Source organism: Acinonyx jubatus, chromosome A2 (genome assembly GCF_027475565.1).
Source record: "Acinonyx jubatus isolate Ajub_Pintada_27869175 chromosome A2, VMU_Ajub_asm_v1.0, whole genome shotgun sequence".
Taxonomy (NCBI): Eukaryota; Metazoa; Chordata; class Mammalia; order Carnivora; family Felidae; genus Acinonyx; species Acinonyx jubatus.
In genome coordinates, this window is record NC_069383.1 from 23,019,355 (window position 1) to 23,039,103 (window position 19,749).

The window sequence follows — 19,749 nt, forward strand, 5'->3', positions numbered from 1 at the left end:
GATCTCTAGCAGCGTTCGTGTTCTTCTGTAGATGTCTACAGTTTAAGTACGCTGGGGGAGGGAACTGCAGTGGACGGGAGATGATTTTTCTAAGTCTGGCAGCGTGCCACAAAACGTTCCATGTTCTGTAACTACACACCTCTGGTTGGTGGCCTGGTGATCTGGCACTTAGCGGAATGTATCTGGTGTTCGTCCAGGGTTTAGTTCCCTATGTCTTTGACATTGCCCTTTCCAACATATAACCAAAATACCTGTTTTTACTTTGGAATACTTAAAAATTATAATGCTACCACTGGTGAGATTCAGTGTATCAATCGTGTTGCAAAAATTTTTTGTTCATTAATTGTTATTCCTACTAATTGCACTTTTTTTTTTTTGAAAGGTGTGAGGAGGAAAGCGTTTGGCTTTTTGCTTGCATGACCCTCTTCATAAGACCTTATTCTGTCTTTAAAAGATCCCCATGGACTAACTCGAGAACATTTGTAAATCTGATGAATTCAGACCTTTTACGTATTTTATCCACATAAACACAGGAGACCCTCTCGGTGAAGTAATTGGATACATTCTTGAATTCATCCTCCAGCAGATTGGTGGCTTGATATATGATTCCGTTAGCAGCGTGTCAGCATTCAGTAAACCAAGTGTGGTGTGGCAAGCCTTGTGGCCAGCTGGTCCTGTGCCATGGCACCACAGGAAGTCTTTGTGGGGTGGTCTGCTTCTGCTCGCCGTGTGTGTGCCCTCAGAACAGCTGCAGGAATAGGTTTTCCTCACTGAAGTGGGATTTGAATTAGTTCTTTAGAGAATATAATTTTTTTTTATTTAAAAAAAAATTTTTTTTTTAACGTTTATTTATTTTTGAGACAGAGAGAGAGCATGAACAGGGGAGAGGCAGAGAGAGAGAGGGAGACACAGACTCTGAAACAGGCTCCAGGCTTTGAGCTGTCAGCACAGAGCCCGACGCAGGGCTCGAACTCACGGACCGTGAGATCGTGACCTGAGCCGAAGTCGGACGCTCAACCAACCGAGCCACCCAGGCGCCCCTAGAGAATATTATTTTTAATCTCGAAGCCATTTCTTCTTTAAGTCCACCTACCTATCTGAGGGCACTCCTCCTGAGCAGCGTTTTTGAAGTTTTCCTCAAGATGTCTGTCACCTTTTACGGTCCCTGCTTACCAAGTCCTGCACATAGAACGACTGCTTGAGCATAAGAAATGCCGTTCCTCAGGTTGAAGAAGTTTATAGGTTTCTGGCTCTTCTTCGTTTGTGAGGGTAGAATTTTACATTTTTTAGTGTTCACAGACTGTAAGCAGGAGAAATTTAAAAATCCATCATTAATATTCCAACTTCTTAGGAGCTAGCTAGCTAACATCTATCAGTTAACCCAAATTATTAAATAAAGAAATCTGAAGATTTTATCTGCCCTGTTTCAGTCTGATAAAAATATGACTACATGTACATTATATGTGTTTTTTATACATATAGTAGGTACCTTCTCGCCCCTACAAAAAAATAATTGAATGAAATGGATTTTATGGTTGGTTTTCCTCTGAATGCATATAAATTTATGACTGGCTTAGCAGTTTATGATGGATTAACTACAGTTGCATGTAAGATGAACAAAAGTCAATTAATGGGGTTTTGAAAGGTCGGCTGCTAATTTTCTCTAATAAATCAAGGATATGAATAACATGGTTGAAATTTTCCATTGATCTCAACTATTTAGCCATTAGCTTCAACCATAATGGCTGAAAGTCCATGGACAGAGATCTGTGTAAGTCCTAGAGAATCATTAGTTCTAGCCCACTAGAATCAACAATTTGTGACTTTTGTCCACATTTTTACCTCTAATTGTGAGTGGAACTTTTATTTTCTTCTTCTCAGCCCTGCTCCCTGTTGAATTATGGGACAGATAAATACTGTAAGGAGTTGTGGTTAACACAGTGAATTTCAACTTGAGAAGCCAGAGATCCTCCATCAGAGGGGAGGGGACCAATGAACTCTAAGTTTGTTTGGATAGCATGCTTCTGGAATATGAAGAGTTTGGAAGGAAAACAAGAGGGACTTGATCTTGATGGGAAATGACCTGAGTGATTGTTTTAAGGAAGCTTCTTTGGTTACAGAGGCAAGAGTTTGGAGCCTGGAAAGCCACCGAGGAGGGTGATTGCCCTGATCTGGGGTGGAATGCTACAATGGACTTGGTGTAGTTGCACACCAGGGAAAACAGAAGAACCAGAGCCGTTTTTAGACAGGTAGCGAGTCTGGAAAACTGCCCGAATACATGAGTAGTACATGGAATAAAGGAGGAAAAGGCGTAACCAAAGTCCTTCTGGGGGTTTGCAGCCTTAGGGACAAGGGTGTTAGAGTCTACTTAGGTATCAAGAAAAAAAGATTAAGTTTTCTGGGAAGTAATTTCAGGCATATCAAGTTTGATAAGACCAGAAATATAAAGAGCTGATTAGAAAGATTTGGTAGTTACCAGCACAGACTTGTTTCTTTAAAACTGCAAGATGATGAGCTTCCCCGAGTAAGCGTATATGGAGCTACTTCCAAAATTACAAACACCTCAGAGTTCACACTGCTGTGCAAATGAATGATGTCTTTCCGAGCAGATTTTTATTTCTGTATGTTATTTGGCTTTAAAAGGTCTTTAAAAGGGCTTTGGGCATGTGGGGGACAAGGAGTATATTACAAAAGAGGGGAGAGGGATAGGTGGCCTTTGAGGAGAGGGGGAGTGGCTTTGATGATTCTCAACACCTAGTCATGACTGTGCGTGTATATTCATGGTGCTTTCTAAGTTACAGCATTTTGGGTGTTAAAGCTACAAAACAAATGAGTATTAGGCAAGTTAATGTCTCTGGGGGAACTGCCTCCCTGGCAATTCTAGTTTCTGGTGGGCCAGACCACATCAAGCTTTGGGCATCCACAGGGTTTTAACCTGAAGATAGCAGCATGCTTGACCAAAGTTTTCATTTTAATGTTCAGAGGAAATAGAGGAAGAAGAAATAACTTTTGGTCACCGGTTTGTAAACAGCCAAGAATAAAACATGATATGTGATTCATCCCCTCCTGTGTTTTCTCTTCTAAGTCATGTACTGTCTTTTTGTGAGTCACCTGGAGTAGGGTGGCTTTACTTTAACCGTTGGTGCCTTTTTTCCCCCCCCCTGTGTGACTCATTTTAATTAACATGTATTCCTTGAGGGATACAGGTAGCTGAAATTTCTACTCTAAGAAGGTGGCGTATTTTTATAAATATTTTAGTCTAGTCCTTTGATGCCCTATGAAGCCTATTCTACAGTCCTTTTTAGTGATGTGTAATTCTTCCTTGTGAGGAACTGCAGTATTATACTTCCCTTTTTGCAGATGAAGAAACTGAGATGCAGAGAGGAAGAGACCTGCCCGAGGTCAAAGAACAAGTCAGTGGAAGGCCTGAGATTAGGCTTGTGGTCTTCTAGGTTTTCCATCTGTGGTTTGCCATTTTGCTGGAGAGCGTCTGGTCTAATGGAATTTACTAGTCTACCCGATGTCCACAGTGTGTTAGGTGATACACATCGCTGCCTCTTCTGCTCTAAAGCAGCCCTTTCTTGCCCCTCTAAAATGGATCCACTTTCTCCAACCGTTAGTTCAGAATACCTCCGCCTGGAGGAAGTGACAGTGATAGCAGTGTGCAGGAAGGAATGCTTGAAAGGGTCAGGGAGTGGTTCCGCTAGAGCCTCCTGAGCAACTTAGCTGAGAGCCCTGAATATTTTCAGAGAAACCACACGCAGAGGGCCCTCTTCCCATTTGTTCTCTATGGATATGGGTATATAGTGTAGGTAGTGTTTCCTGGCTATGCATTTCCATACACACGGATGCCAGCCTATCCTAAGGGTCCGTGGGGTAGGTATGAGGTCTCAGCATGCATGTTTTGAAAAAACTCCACAGGTAATTCTGATGGACAAACAGCCAGGACCTAGACTTACCTAGGAACCATTGCTCTGGACCGAAGGGGGTAAATGGTGCCTCTTTTGATGAGAGATCAGTATGATTTGAGTGTTTTTAAAAATTAAATATGAATATAAATTACTAGTTTAAGTGCCTAAACTGAGGACTGAGTGTTCTAATATTGTTACTATAAGATCAGGCTGAAGAATCTGTCTTAATGGACTGCATTTTTATAAATGCTGATTTAGTCCAAAGCTCATCAAAAACCATACTTTTCAAGGTGGCTCAGTGGGTTAAGCATCTGACTCTTGATATTGGCTCAGGTCATGATCTCCTGGTCCATGAGATCGAGCCCCACATTGGGCTCTGTGCTAACAGTGTGGAACCTGCTTAGGATTCTCTCTCTCCCACTCCCTCTGCCCCTCCCCTGCTCACTCATGTGCTCTCTAAATAAACTTAAAAAATACTTCTCTGGGATCTTTGGATTTCCTTGAAAAATTAAGGCAGTCAATAGTGGAGCCAGCTGACTATAATCTCTATACTGCGTAACCTGTGTCTGGCTCTCTCCCTTTCAAAAAGTAGAAGATTAATTTTTTTTTCTTTTTTTTTTTTTAACGTTTTATTTATTTTTGAGACAGGGAGAGACAGAGCATGAACAGGGGAGGGTCAGAGAGAGGGAGACACAGAATCTGAAACAGACTCCAGGCTCTGAGCTGTCAGCACAGGGCCCGACGTGGGGCTCGAACTCACGGACTGAGAGATCATGACCTGAGGCGAAGTCGGCCGCTTAACCGACTGAGCCACCCAGTCGCCCCAAGATTAATTTTTTTTGAAAAGACTTTGAACTGTTATTGATTTATTATAATTATTATTATTATTATTATTATTATTAAATTCTAGGGGAAAATATTCATTTTATGGTGGATTTTTCCAAAGATGAGTGTCTTTATTTCACTCTTGGTTTGTAGTTTAGGTCTTTTCTGCCAGTATTTATCTTGAAAGACCATTTCTATCTGCAGTTTGGTAGAGATGTTTTGTGGGGGAGGACCCTCTCAATAGTAATCACTCTGTCGGCCACTTTCAGGGTCGTGTTACTACTTTAAAATGCCCATAGCCACAGCATCCTGGTCTTTAAAATCTGCCCTCTTTGCCTGGAATGGGCTGTGTACTTTTCCTTGTCTGCTCTTCTGTTTTACAGGTGTGACTCAGCACATCTGTAAAATGGATCAGAACTGTGTTAATGCAGGAGGACAGGAGAACGCAGGAAGGTAGAACAAATAATTGAGGGTTCTTTTACTTGTTGGGAACAAATACCTAGGCAGAGCCACTTATTGGTAGCTTGAGAAACTTAAAAGTAGTGGGGACAGGGTATAAAAATCCCTTCCTGGAACACATGAAACACCTAGTTATGAAACATGTTGTCTGCCATATTTCTCAAGTCCTAAAGCACTTCTGGAAGTTACTTAAAGAGAATAAAAATACACTTTTTTTAAGGTTTTTGTTGTTGATAGGAATATTCAGCTGCTAATCTTTATATTATATATATATATATGATCTTTTTTTAAATTTTAAAGCAAGAGCACGGGGGGAGCAGGGGAGAGGGGCAGAGGGAGAGGCAGGGAGAGAGAATCTTCAGCAGGCTCCATGATCAGCGTGGAGCCTACCCTGGGGCTCGATTCCACGACCCTGGGACCGTGACCTGAGCCTAAACCAAGAGTCGGACACTCCACCTGCTGAGCCACCCAGGCACCCCAGCTGCTAACCTTTTTGAGTAGCACCTATAATGACGATGCGACAGGAGACCTCCCAGGTCACCACATGCGGATATCCGTGAAGAGCCGTAGGCTGCTTTTCTGTGATTGAGCTACTTGAAAACAAGCATGTTGCTTCTGTGAAGTATCAGACAGTTCAGCCACAGAAATGCCTTAACATTCTTTGCTTAGCTCATTCTACTGGCCTTGAACTTGTGAGAAGGGAACACTTTGAGGTAGGGGGTGGCCATCTCTGAGGATATGCAGTTTGAATGCCCAGATGTGGTAGCTCGTGCCGTCATGAAAATTTAGACAGCGTTCATTTCATCTACCGACAAAGGCAGCATGGTAGATAAGCCCAGGTTTGAAATCCGCTCTTTGGACAAGTTGCACAACCTCTTTGTGCCGCAGTTACCCCATATGCAGAATGGAGATGGTAATTAGCTCTTTGGCTGCAGTGAAACTAAGAGTGTACATGTGAAGTGTTTACCAGGGCCTGGCTTGTAAGCACACTGGCTGCTACCATTCCTGTTACTATTATTAGTGTTGATGTAACTCTTGTTAACTCTTCTCTGGGATCGTGTTCAGTTTGTAAAACTTCCACACCTTGTTTTTTCTTCAGAATTTATTTACCTTAATTTTGAGACTTGTGTTTTACTTAAACATTTCAAACATGCAAAAGTAGAAAGGACACGCTTATAGGAAAATGCCGTTTTTAAAGGTAAAAAAGCAAAGTGTCACTTGACGCGTGAAAGTAGAAGTCGTAAGCCTATTGCCTTAAGATGACTTTTTTAAATACTTCTATTATATGTACTGTACATACTTCCAGTTCTAGACAAATGCCATTTTATGGACTTTTTCCTTCCATCATTACAGCATAAATATTTTCCTCTATTTTTTATTCTCTATTTTTCTCTATGTCTCTATCAGCCTTTGAGCTTTGAGTAGTTTGAGTGGTTTATGGACTATGTTGATGTTGCTTCCTTTTTTTTTTTTTTTTGTTGCTTCCTTTTTAAAAAAAAAATTGTAAGTAAGATAACAGGGAAAACCTTATTGCAGGTGATTGGGGTTACCTTGAAAGATTGTTTCTGTTTTGCTCTTTTGACTAGGAATCTCTGCACTCATTTATTTCCTGGTATCGGAGAATCTTATAATAACGCTGTTCTTTGGGAAGTTAGTCTATTGAAGGTGACATAGCTCCAGTCCATATAGTAATACCAAGTCCCCATAACTTGGGGTTCAAGATGAACGTGCTCTGTCAATACCTGCTCCCCGGGAGCAACACTGTGCTAACTGTCCTGGGACTGTCCTTGACATCACTATCGATACCTGAACTGTCCAGTGTGGGGTCTACTAGTCATGTGTAGTTCTATAAATTTCACTTAACTAGAATGAAATAAAAATTCAGTTCTTCAGTCTCACCAGCCACAGTGCCTCAACAGCCACATGTGGCTAGCAGCTGCCATATTGGACAGCGCAGATACAGAACCTTTTCATTATTGTAGAAAGTTCTGTTAAATAGTGTGGCTCTAGCTTATTCTCCCAGCTGCTCACTCTGTTAGGAAGCCTTACGCTGACAAGGAAGAGTTGTCCCTTATTCATAGGGTTTTCTAAAGCAGAGGATGACAAACATTGGCAGCCTGGTTTTTGCATATGAAGTTTTATTGGAACACAGCCACACCCATTTGTTTACCTATGGTCTGTGGCTGCTCTTGAGCCACAGTGGCAGAGCTAAGTGTTGAATAGTTACAACAGAGACTTAATGTGGCCCCCAGAGTCTGAAGTATTTACTTTGGCCCTTTATGAAAAAGTTTGTCAACCCCTTTTATCTAGAGCAGGATTTCTCAACCTCAGCACTGTTGACATTAAAAATATATATATATATTTTTTATGTTTATTTTTGAGAGAGAGAGAAAGAGAGCAAGTGGGGGAGGGGCAGAGAGAGAGGGAGACACAGATCTGAAGGAGGCTTCAGGCTCTAAGCTGTCAGCACAGAGCCCGAAAGGGGGCTTGAACTCTCGAACCGTCAGATCATGACCTGAGCTGAAGTTGGATGCTTAACTGACTGAGCCACCCAGGCAACCCAGCACTGTTGACATTTTGGCTCAGATAATTATTTGTTGTAAAGGGATGTCCTGTACATTGTAGTATGTTTAGCAGCAGCCCTGCTTCTGTCCATGAGTGCTGGTGGCACCACCTGTCCTCCTCCCCCATCCAGATGTGACAACCAGATTTTTCTCCAGACGCCAAATCATCGCTGGCTGAGAACCACTAATCTAAAGTGATTTGGCTTTGACCAAACGCTCGTTTAAAATACTGCCTAAGAGTGCTCACTCTAAAGGGAAAGAAAATACATGAAAAGAGCAGAATAAATGAAAGAGTAGTTTTTATGCTATACTTTAGCATTCCCTCCAGAAAGAGAAATTTCTCTACCAAACGTGGTACAGTAACTGGCGCAGGGCAGAGAGCTGGAAGCGCTAAGATCCACACTTCACGGTCTGTGAACTGAGGAGCAAATGGACTGGAGTCATAGCATCACCGAAGTGGCGGGAACGTGTAGTTTATTTCACAGGTTTACAAGGCCTGTTTGTTCCCTTTATAAAACACTGTGTGACTGCAGGGCTCTTGTTGACTTTGCTGTGCGTGTAAATGTCATGTGTATACCCGCCACCTTGTGCTGCATGTGGCAAGACGGGAGTCAATAAATGTTTACTAAAATGACTGTTAATAAATTCAATAAATGGATATTTCTCTGTCTTACAATTATCTATGATTTTAAGTGGTCTATGTAGGTTCCTGCCTTCATCAGCCAGAAGAATTGAAAAACTGGTTATAAAAAAAAAAAAACCTGGCTGTATTTATGTCCATTAAAGCTGATGAGAATTGAATTAAACGTCAAGGCATATAAAATTCTTTGTAAGATCTGGTGCTTGAATACTTTTCAGAGCGGGGATTTTCAAAGCTGTAGAAAAAGGCGATATTAAGAGATACTCATTTTGTAAGAATGTTGAGTATGGGGACACACATTTTAATTAAACAAATGTACTATTTCTGAATTCTTGGTTTAAAATGTGGAGTGAATTAGAATTGGGCCAGTTGCCTTTGAAAGCGAATATCAGGTACACCTTTTTTCTGATTCTTCAAATTAAAATTAAAGTAAAAATTTTTCAATTGGTATTGAAAGGAATATGTGATATAGGTCATATGTATAAGAGAGCACACTTTTATGGAAAACTTCGATATGGTTATTTAGGAAGATAAGCAGTTTTGACTACTGAATTCAAGTAAATTTAGGAGAACTTGTTTTTTCTATGCGTGACATATTTCTGTTTGTTTTTTCAGATCTTACCAATATATTTGAGTCCTTCCTGCCCCAGTTGTTGGCCTATCCCAACCCCATAGATCCTCTCAATGGTGATGCTGCAGCCATGTACCTCCATCGACCAGAAGAATACAAGCAGAAAATTAAAGGTAAGAAGGCAAATAGTTTCAACTGGAGACAGAAGTTCTGTCTTTGGGGCTTTGAGATCATTAAAAGAAAAGCCCTTAGTTACTGAAACAGGCCTAAAAAGAGACTGCCGTCTGGGGGCTGGAGCAGAGCTCACTAGCCCCTACAGTTCCGAGGGTCATGGACACCTCGGGAGGCTGAAGGTCCCAGCAAGGAGGAAGAGGAGAGAGAGAGCAGAAGGGAGGATGAGAAAGCAGGAGGCACGTGTTGGGCGCTGCCAGAAATCCCTGTGGATACCCGTGCAAAAGAACTTCAGCCTTCATTTGCTTCCTCTTGTCTTGTAAAATTAGAAAGTTGGACTGGATAGTTAAGTATTAACTGAAAGGCATAACCTCACATTTGTTTCCAGACAGTGTCATCCTGGCCCCTTAGGAAAGCAGTTAACTGGAAGTTGAGAAACGCCAACTTTATCCTTATACTCTTTTTTTTTGGTATCATTTTACATATTGAATTAAGAAGACCCAACTGGCTTTTTTTCTTGGCCCTGTACTAGTTTTCTTTGACTTTGGAGACTTTACATCTGGGCCCATTTCTTATCTGCTGCAGATACCTGGCCCCAGGGCCCAGTTTTCTAGTAAAACTTGAAATGTGCTGTTTGAGTTAGAAAGGTACCAGTGGCAGTAGCTCTAGCTTGCTCATCCTTCAGGAGGTAAAACCCCGCTTCCTCTTTGTTAAACAGCTTACCTGCTAATAAGACGTGACGTTCATGGAAACGAACTTACAGTTTCGAAAGAACCTCTAAAACTCCACAGAGGTTTTCTGGTGTTCGTTTTTTACCTCACTGTGTGCTTGAGAACCTTCATAGTGAAGAGTGTAGATAAAGTCCCCCCGCCCGCCGCCCCCCCCCCCGAAAGGGAAGGAATTCAAGAGTCCATGGAAGTAGGCCTGCTCTTTAACCAGATGGCAGGCTTTGGTATCACCTAATTTTGAGCATGACTTGCCCATCTGTATAGCAGTTCGGAATGTCACTTCCTGCCAATTGTGTGTCCCCTGTGAGGTCCATCTGCAAGAGGTGGCAGTAGAAACAGTTTGCAAGAGCCTGGACTAGATAGGCCTTCACTCTACACCGTGTAGGTATGAGACAGGTGCGTTTGAGGCTGTTTTTTGAACAATAGCTTACCTTTTCTTTGTTTTCTCCTCCTGCTCTGATCTCTGTCGGGTATTGTTTGGTACTTTTGTTGAGATAAAACAGAAATAAATCTACACCAATTAATTAAGTCTCAAGTATTTTGCAAATTAAAATCTAATTTATGTAGCAGAGTATCTGTAAAGCCAAATAAACCTGTATTTCAAGGAAAAAAGAGCAGTCCGTTTCAAGCAGATAAAATTCTATTATGAGACTCTATTAAAATTATGGCATAGGCATCACTTAACCGTGTCTGCAACCCACAGATACCTCGGTATGGAGCGGATTTCTATGGTTCGTACATTCATTGTGCCTCAGCACTTTAGCACCATTCCTGTTTTAGTGCAGACCCGCTGTGGTTCCAGTTACAAAAGAAACCTGATTTCCATTTTTATTTCAGAATGACAAGCTCTAGCTTTTAGGGCATTTTAGCTTGCTGAAATGTCAGTGTTGGCTATCATTTGTCTTCCTTCGTAATCTGAAAATCAGGGCTAGAAGAACTATCCTAATTGCTTAGACTCACTCCTCTGGCCCCCAGCCTGTTGGTCTTCCTCTTCCTCCTGGGTTTCCTCCACCCCTAGCCTATCAGAAGCACCCCCGTTTCAGAAGCCTTTTTCAAAGTTCTCTCTCCCTTGCCCTAAACCCCTGAGGTCTAGTTTGTGTTCCCTCCTCTACTGATAATCTGTGAACTCATGTCTTCCTACTCATTTGGACCCTTCTTAAGACCCATTATCCTGACTTCTCTGCAGCTTTGGTATTTTGTCCCTTCCCTTCCTGACAGCTGTTCTCATTCCATTCCTAAACATGGTCATTCTCTTAAGATCCAGTTCTTCAGCCCTCTCTCATCCTCAGTCACCACTTGGGGAGCTAATTCACCCTTCACAGCTGTAGGCACTTCCCTCCAAGTAGACGATTTCCAAAAGTGTGCCTAGATGTGACCTCTCTCCCAGGCTGCCTTACCAGACATTTCCATGCCTAGCCTTAGAGGTCAGGGTATGTAACCTTTCTTACCATGGATATTAGTCAGCATTCATATATAGTTGATGCTTTTTTATCAGGTAAATATGAACTGCCTGTAGGACAGACGGGCACCAGTGGAGCTGTCTAAAGATGGGGCACTCTCTGCTTAAAACCTTGACTGCGTGGCACCTTGGCCTGCTGTTCAGGGCTCTCTCTCACTCTGTGTGATCTACATCTGTGCCTGCACTCCTAAATGTATCAATATGTGACCATCAAATTGGATGAGTTTCAGATACCCAACTATCTATTATTACAATACATATTACAGTACACCCTATTTCAGGGAAGTTTCAACCCTACAAAAAAAACAAAAACGGAACAGAGTAACTTAACCATATACCCACCATACAGCCTATTACAAGACCTATACATTTTGCCTTATGTGCTTCAGCTACAAGTGTAGTTCTCAGTGTTGCGTTTTACCATCCCAGCCACTTCCTTCTCCCCTGTGCTTCCCCCCCTGGAATGGCGTCTCCTTCGCTGCAGCCGACAGTTCCCTCAAGGGCCAGCGCATGCGTGCCTGCCTTCCTGGCTCTCAGAGGCTGGAGCCCCTTCCTCCAGGCTTCTCTCCGATGGCACTTGGCAGCAAACTGCTTTTATCTGCGTCTTTGTCTCCTGCTCATCACTGACCTTGCTCTTCCATTTTTCTATCTCCTGAAAGGCCTTGACCTAGTAAGCACTTAAAACATATTTGTTCCCTTGAATATACGAAGAGAGCTAATAAGTATCACGTTACAGTGTCAACAATGTCAAAGTGCAGCCACTTCTTTCTACAAATGAAGCAAAGGAACTGACCCACTAGAGGGTAAAAATAAAATTTCTAAGACTAATAAACCGTTCTCTCTGCCTAAAAGATAAGGTAAGTTCTTACCTAGTCAGGAGCTTTTGAAACCTCATCTCCGCATCAAGCTTCATTATGAGGAATCCGTAGGGCTCTAAGTCAGAAGTCTGCAGACTTTTTCTGTAAATAGGGCCAGATTTGGCCACATAGAGTCTCCGTCACGCATTCTTTTTTTTCTTTTTAAACAACCCTTTAAAAATATAAAAAAATAGTCCTCGCTAGGCCCCTGCATTACATTATTCAAATTTCCTTCTCTTCCTCTCGTGCTGCATCCCTGCAACTCCATAGGAAGAAAAACAAAGCATAAGGACGTGAGGATGTGTTTCTCTCCTGCTGGCATTCTGAACAGGGTTCTGTCTTGTCTCTTCGTATCATGTGTGAGCTATTTACTTAAAAACCGTGTGCACTTCGAGTTTTTAGGAACACGTTTGTTTGCTTGTTCAGCAGCTCTTAAAATTTTCAGCCAGCAGATTCAGCCTAGACTACAGCAGCATAGATCTTCAGGTAAATAGTAGATGATAAAGTCACTCGGGTGAGCCGTGTCTCCAGATAGCAGCTCATTCCTGAGCAGATTGAGAGACTGTTTTACCAGCTGCTTCAAAAACCTGACAGGCAGGATCTGTTTAGACTAACATCTATTCTTAAAATAATAGATTTGGGCTGACTATAATTATATAACTGCAAGTCTAAAAATGATGGGGGATTTCCTTATAAATTACCATGGAATCATACCTAGTCCTGTTCTACCTGGGAGGTGAATAGTTTTATTAACACGGAGATAAAGAGAAAGCGTGAGGTTCACGTTTTCCCAGTTCTGCGAGTTTGGAGGAGTGCAAGCACATGGACACCCCAACAAGGCAAGAACGAGGGCGCCCCGGCAGCAGAACCGGAGGCCAGTTCGCACCCACACCATCCCGGATGTCTGCCGGCTCTCCCCTGCCGTGCGGCTGCCTTGTACACATCCACCTGGGAGGTGCTGGCCCAAGGGAGTCCTAGGATGGAGATTCAGATTTCTGCAAGTCAGGTTTCTGCTTTGCCTCCCTTACTAAGGGGGCAGAATGCACGAACTCCAAAGACGTCTTCCGAGGGATTTTCCCTTTAGTTTTTAGTGACCATAGTAACTGGCCTCTTTTCTTCCCCCCGCCCCCTGGCAGGTAAGGAAAGCTCAAACTTCCCTGGGACTTTGCCAGCTTGGGGGTCACTGAAGCGCGCGCCTGCCTGCTCACTACCCCTGTGTTTTCTTTCTCCCCACCCTCTGTGCAGAGTACATCCAGAAATACGCGACGGAGGAGGCACTGAAAGAGCAGGAAGAGGGCACCGGTGACAGCTCGTCGGAGAGTTCTATGTCTGACTTTTCGGAAGATGAGGCCCAGGATATGGAGTTGTAGTAGAAAAAGCACCTGCTTTTCAGAAAGACTATTATTTCCTAACCATGAGAAGCAGACTATAATATTCATATTTAAACAAAGCAATTTTTTTTATTACTAAACAAGGTTTTTATGAATAATAGCATTGATATATATATATTATATATCACCCTTTAGATCTTGATTTCCTGGTCATTTCTCAACCTGAGGTGCATAGCATATCCCCACATTCCATTTTGGTAGCAATATGCGGTCCGAATGCATGCATTCATAAGTCCATTTGGCCAAGTCAGCCTGTGTGCTACTGAACTGTCGAAAGAAACAGCCGCTCTGATAGATAGACGTGAGTAAAAGTAACAGGAAAAAGTGGCTTCTTTTATTGATGGTTCCAAAGACACAAACCAAACCAACCAGCTCTTGGACGTGAAGATAGAATATAGTGCTTTTTCAAAACGGTCGGGAGGAACTGGGCGGGGAGGAAGGCCTGCACCTGCTGTGGGATCACCTAGAGCCGCCACGGCAGATCCCCAACCGCTCCTTCCCGGGAAGCCTTGGTGGCCCCGTTTCCGCGGAGCAACAGTTTAAAACAGGGAGCTAATTGGAGTATTGAAACCTAACAACAATTTTTTGACTCTGGATTTTAAGTACATTTTTATGTGTAGATTCCTGCCCTTCTCGCTACCAGGCCCCGCAGCCGCAAGTGTTTTGCTTTGGAGAACCTTTTGGAAGTGTTTTCTGAACCTGATTCTTTTTCTTGGGGGTAGAGCTTATAATCCATACCTTTATGAGAGGACAGGACAGGAGGAGAAGAGAAGTTGTTTCGTCTCATCCAACACGTGCAGAGTCACATCCCCATCCTGTTGGCCACTTTGGGACTGCTACCCTGGACTGAGAGCTTTAAATTGGAGGGTGGTTGTGGGTGTTTTTATGTTGTTGTTGTGGTTGGGGCTTTTTTTTTTTTTTTTTGGGTGTGTGTGGGTGTGTGTGTGTGTGTGTGTGTGTGTGTGTGTGTGTGCATCGTGCTTAGACAAGGTGCAAATTTAATCTTCACCAAGAGATGGCCTCCTCCTTGGGCAGCCACTCAGTGGACCATTAGACTCGCAAGAAGACCCGTCTGGTGGCTGTGACTCCTGGGTGCTCTCGTTCATGTTTTGGGTTTGTTTTCTCTTCTGCTGCCGCTCTTGGCAGCGGCCTGGTCATCATCTGCTTGTGGGAGTGGGAAACGGGTATTTTAGACCCAACACACATTCTAAATTTAAAATGAGTAATAATTGGAACAAATAAAGGTCCTTGTACCCAGAGTGACTCTGCATGGGGAAAAAACCCGCTGTTTTCAGAGTGTGACTGGATAGGAGGGAAGATTCGGAAATGCGATGTGGTAGAACAGGTTTTGAAGGAGGAAAATGTTCTCTCCTGTAAGCGTTAAGAGGAAATCAGACAGTTGAAAATGCCTGCTAATCAAATGTTTGCTCAGCTAACCATAGGTCCAGGTTGCCGGCAGGGTTTTCTTCAAACAGGAGTGTTGCCTGCTGAATTTGGAGAACTTTAGACAGCAAGTCTGTATCCCTTTTTTGCCACAACCAATAGGACAATAGCAGAATTAGCCAATCCTAAAACTTTCTCAAGACAATTTTTGAGTGTCCCACCGGGATGATTTTTCTTTCTGATGTGTGTCTTAGTTTAGAAGTGCTAACTATTTCACAAGGTTTGAGTCCGTGAGGTTGGAAGATACCCTATCTTTTTTTATTCAAAAGCACAATCAGTCTTTTCTTTAAAAAGCTGTATGAAGTACAACTTGCTCTTAGCATGATTATTTTCCTAAATAAAAGACAAAGAATTTACTTATGTTAATTACGGGCATGAAGCAAAAGGTTTCCTTAAAAAAGACATTTTTTTTTTAAAGTGCAGTTACGTAGGGCTGTGGTTAGTTAACCGTACTGAGTTATCTATCTAGCATTTGTGGCTTGTTGGAGGGGTAGTTAACTATTTAACATGGAATGGTGTGCTTTAACTCTTTTCTAGCGCGTTGTCTTCTCATTACTTTGGGGGAGGGAGGGTCTCTGCTGGCACTAACCTGCTTACCTGCTGAATTAGCAGCTTGCTTGTGCTATAACCGTTTAAATTGTAGGTGCGACTTAGGGTAGGCTTTAAAGTGCTGGGTGGTGATTTGAGTTCAAACAATAAAAAATTGTATTTTTTCAATATTGTATAAACAATAGTGTTCTAATTACCTTTCAAAAAAAATAATAATGTCCAGATAATAATTGCTTTTAATCTTGTCAAAAAAAAAAAAAAAAAAAAACAAAAAGCTAGTGGAGCCAAGTTTAGGGGAATGTGTGTGAGCCACAGCTCTGCTCCCCAACTAGATCCGCTTTTCTCGAATAAAAAGACATCACCGCTCCCCGCCGACGGAGCGCTCTGGCACTGGGAGCCTGGTGGCGTGGAATTCTCAGACGAAGACGGGTTGGGGAGGTTGCAGGGCTTAAGGAGCAGATCTGAGTGTAGCATGGCTGTAGCATGTGTGCGTGTGTGTTTGTCCATCCAAGTCTGTCTGATGAAGATGTGATGAGGCTCCCTGTTAGCACACGGAGGCTCCTGGAATTGCTACCCAAATCACGCTGTACCCTCTCATTCTGTGCAAATCTGTCCTTTCTGGGTGCTCACCTTGGTCCCGTGCATGTTTTGGGCTCTGTGTGGGGCTTTCCCTCTCCTCCGAGAAACCGGTTTTTGATAAGTCGGACAGAATCCCTTTCTATGCTAACTTTTGTCCCTTCCTGTACCTGGGAGAGGGAGGCTGGAGGTGGAGACCATGCTTCTAGGTGCAGCGGGAGCTAGCAGGAGGCCTGGCTGTGAATCAGGGGACTCTGGGCCCCCAGTAATAGATGAGATGCAGTAAGGCAGGGGGTGTCACGGCACCAAAAGCTTTTCCAGGTTTCCCATCATAATGCTCAGAAAAGCACCCAGAGCCCCTCAGAAAGGCTGAACATTATTGCTTTTAAAGGTGGTGGTCGTAGGTCGGAGTTGCTTCTGGCAGGTTCCCTCCCTTTCTTAGCGTACCCATGGTTCATTTTGAAGTCTTACCTTGTGGTTTGACCAGCGCAAGCCATCCTCTGCCCCTGTTCAAATGGCCGAGCTCAAGCTCGCGCCAAAAGCGACGAGCGAGGTGGCCGCAGCCCGCAGCACGTGACCGCTGCCGTCCTGCAGCCCCAGCGCGGGGGCCTGGTGGGTTGCATTCAGTGGTAGCCAAGCTAGATGCTGGCAGTTTGCTCGTGTGTTTTCAACCTTCTCGCCCTCCCTGAGGTTCCTGTGCGGTTTCAACCAGCATTTTATACTAGTGAGATCGTTACCAGAAGTTGCCATATCTGTCTCCAGTACCTAACATTGTTCTTCCACTTGAGAAGCCGTTCTCATTGCCAACTGGCTGATCTAGGCTCCTGAGGAGTGTCTCCCCTCGAAATGCTCTCTCAAGCCCTGGTCGGCCTTGGCCTGACACTTGCTTTTTATTAGGCCTCCTGTTATGATGGCTGAGAATCATGAAAGACAGGTCCTCTGCTAGCCTTCATGGGTGAAGTTTCTAGACCCCAGCTTTCTGGGAACCGGTGTTTGATTTTGAATGGCAGACGGCCCTTCTATGTTCTAGGGACTCAATTAGAAGAGTGAAAGCCATTAACAAAAGTTAGCAAGAGTTCTTTTTTATTTCATCAACTTCCTAACCGGGTTCATAGCCGCCTTGACTAAAATCAAATCCTTTCTGATTGGGCGCAAAGACCTGCATTTCTCTGGACTTCTGAATCCATGTTCCTATTTTCTCTGGCCACCGAACACCTTGGTGGTTCCGTCAGGGATTGGCGTGGAGGCCCCTTGGGGAGGGGGAGTTAGCGGCCCTCGGCTGTTCAGGTTCTCCACGCAACCTGACGAGGGGCCAGGACTCCATTCAGCAAATACTGTCTTGGCTGTGGGCTTGGGAAGAAATGGCCATTATTTACTGATTGTATTTGGTACATATTGTGTGATACTTGAAGAGATAAAAGGGACTTACCAGCCCTTAATTGAAATCTAAGCTTTTTATCGCTTATTTTTTTCCTTGCCCTATCTCCTCCCTTCCACCTTTTTCCTTGCATTGTGATGATCTAGCGGGCACTTCTGTCAACAGGACAAATGCCTCCTCTGACTATAACCTCTTAATAGTTGTGTATAATGAAAACTGTAAACTTTTTTAAATAAAATGTGTATATACCTTGGCAAATGGCTGGACTTTGATCAATAATAGCCTCCATGACTACTTTTAAAAACACTCTCCCTGTTCATCTGATGACTGAGCAGCAGAAGTTGGCTTTTCCTTTTCCTTTTTCTTTTTTTTTTTTTTTTTTTACTGAGAAGCTCCCCCCCCCCCCCCCCCCCCGCCATTGACTGAGAAGCTCTTACAAAGGCAGATGACTGGATTAGTTTGGGAAAGGAGTGTCGCCTTTATAGACAGTAGGAGGCCCCCACCTCCTCGGAGTCCTCAGTACCTGGAGTAGCAGGTGACTGATGACTACAAACAGGGCTGGCTGTGAGGCTTCTTCACAGCCTTGAAGGCCTTGAAAGGCCATGTCTTCTCGAAGGTCTTGGAGCCTAAAAGACCCCACCTGCCCTCATGTGGATCAGCACACATGGCTTCCATTTTGCTGGTCAGCCCAAACCTTCTAGACACTGTCAGCTAATGCCGAGTGAAGGGTGCCCACTTGGCCTGGAGTCACAGGCAGTGTAGCTTCCTGCTGCCTAAACAGGTGCCCCGCTGTGCCAAATGCCACTGTACTCCCCCCCCCCCCCCAAGGGGTGAGGGAAGGGTGGGCACGGTGGGTTTTGCATCAGAAGGGGAGCCCTGGCGCAGCATTTCTACTCCTTTCTAAAGCATGCGCCCTCAATGGCCACCAGGTGGCGATGTTGCCTAGTCTCCTGGAAAATCGTCTTGTGCCGGATTTAAGACAAAGGGAAGACTTGGTCACATGTTTTTACTCCCCCAGCCCTCTTCTGTTTTCTTCTGCTTCCTCACTTTCCCCAGAGAAGTTTTATTCCTCACTGAATCCTAATGTGTTCTCCAGTAGGTCGAGCTTTATATCTGCCCGGGAGAGGGAGGGTAAGGCCACCTAGGAATGGTGCTCTGCTGGGAGAAAGCACACTAAGCTCTCCTGGGACAAGGGAGCCCTCAACATGCCTCCAGTGCTCAGAAGCAAAACATTCCACAGGTTTGCAAGTGATGCTCACTGACCCCTCAGCCGGGTGTAGTGGGTCAACCAGTGCTCTGAGCTCCCGTCCCGCCTTTTCAGTCGCTAGCTCCGGGGTCTCTGAGCTCTGCCGGCCTGGCCTCCGGTTCATTTTTAAAATGAGCCTCAACTAGTAAGTTCTGACTCCCACCCCGTCTGCAACTCAGAATTCCGTCCAGTCTCTGAAACAATACGGATATGGTTACAATATATCGGGATATGGTGTCCTGAGAGGATATTCTGGCAACCCATGAAACACTGATGTTTCAAGATCAGACAGTTTGGGGACCCAAACGGCTTTGTTTGGGAGTTTAGAACATCCATTTTCACTTGAAAGGAGAAGTAAGAGATGTATCAGTCCTATGAACGGTCTAGTCTACCCATCTCACATGAGGGAGCTGCTTTAAAAACTCCCTGAGGCGTCTCAGTGCACTTGCTGGGGTTTGGGTCCCTCCCTTGCTCCCCAGTAATCTCACCCAGTGCCACCCTTGCCTCCGCCTCAGTCTAGCCCAGCCCAGCTGCTTCCCAGGCAGCAGCTGGCTTTCCACTGCCTGCCTAAGGCATTACCCCTTTCCTGGGATGGGGGACCCAGGCTTTCTGAGGTATATTGTCCTAGAAAAGAACTGTGGGCTCAGAGCCCCAGAACTTTTTATCCCCTTAAATTCTCTTGCCATCTCAGAAGCCTGCTTTCTATCCCAGGGAATGAGTTCCCGTGACTCTAGACCCTGGTGTTTCTTGCTCCCCACCCGGAACCAGGGCAAAGAAAGTTTTTGTGGATCCCACAATCCCTGGCTCTGCAGAGGCCCCGGAGCCGCCTGATAGACTGAGCAGGCTTGTTTATGAGGCGCCCACAGGCTTCTCGGAGAGCCAGATCCCCAGATGAACCCAGCATGATCCACCTGGGGCCAGCCCTGTTCCCCTGTGCCTCGTGTAGGGTTTGTGCATTCAGAACTTCTTAGAACTGAAGGG

At 44.2% G+C, this 19,749-nt stretch overlaps 1 protein-coding gene across 7 annotated transcripts in view; it reads left to right on the forward strand.

The window, feature by feature from the left end:
* The window catches only part of UBE2H (ubiquitin conjugating enzyme E2 H), a 101,442-nt gene extending 83,662 nt beyond the window's left edge, over positions 1-17,780 (forward strand). For all 7 annotated transcript variants that reach the window (XM_027075467.2, XM_027075465.2, XM_053218087.1 and 4 more), the window contains 2 exons: positions 9,015-9,143; positions 13,431-17,780. In XM_027075467.2, the coding sequence (XP_026931268.1) occupies positions 9,015-9,143; positions 13,431-13,555 (254 nt within the window). In that variant the 3' untranslated portion in view covers positions 13,556-17,780. The remainder of the gene's footprint in view (positions 1-9,014; positions 9,144-13,430) is intronic.
* The last annotated feature ends 1,969 nt before the right edge of the window (positions 17,781-19,749 follow it).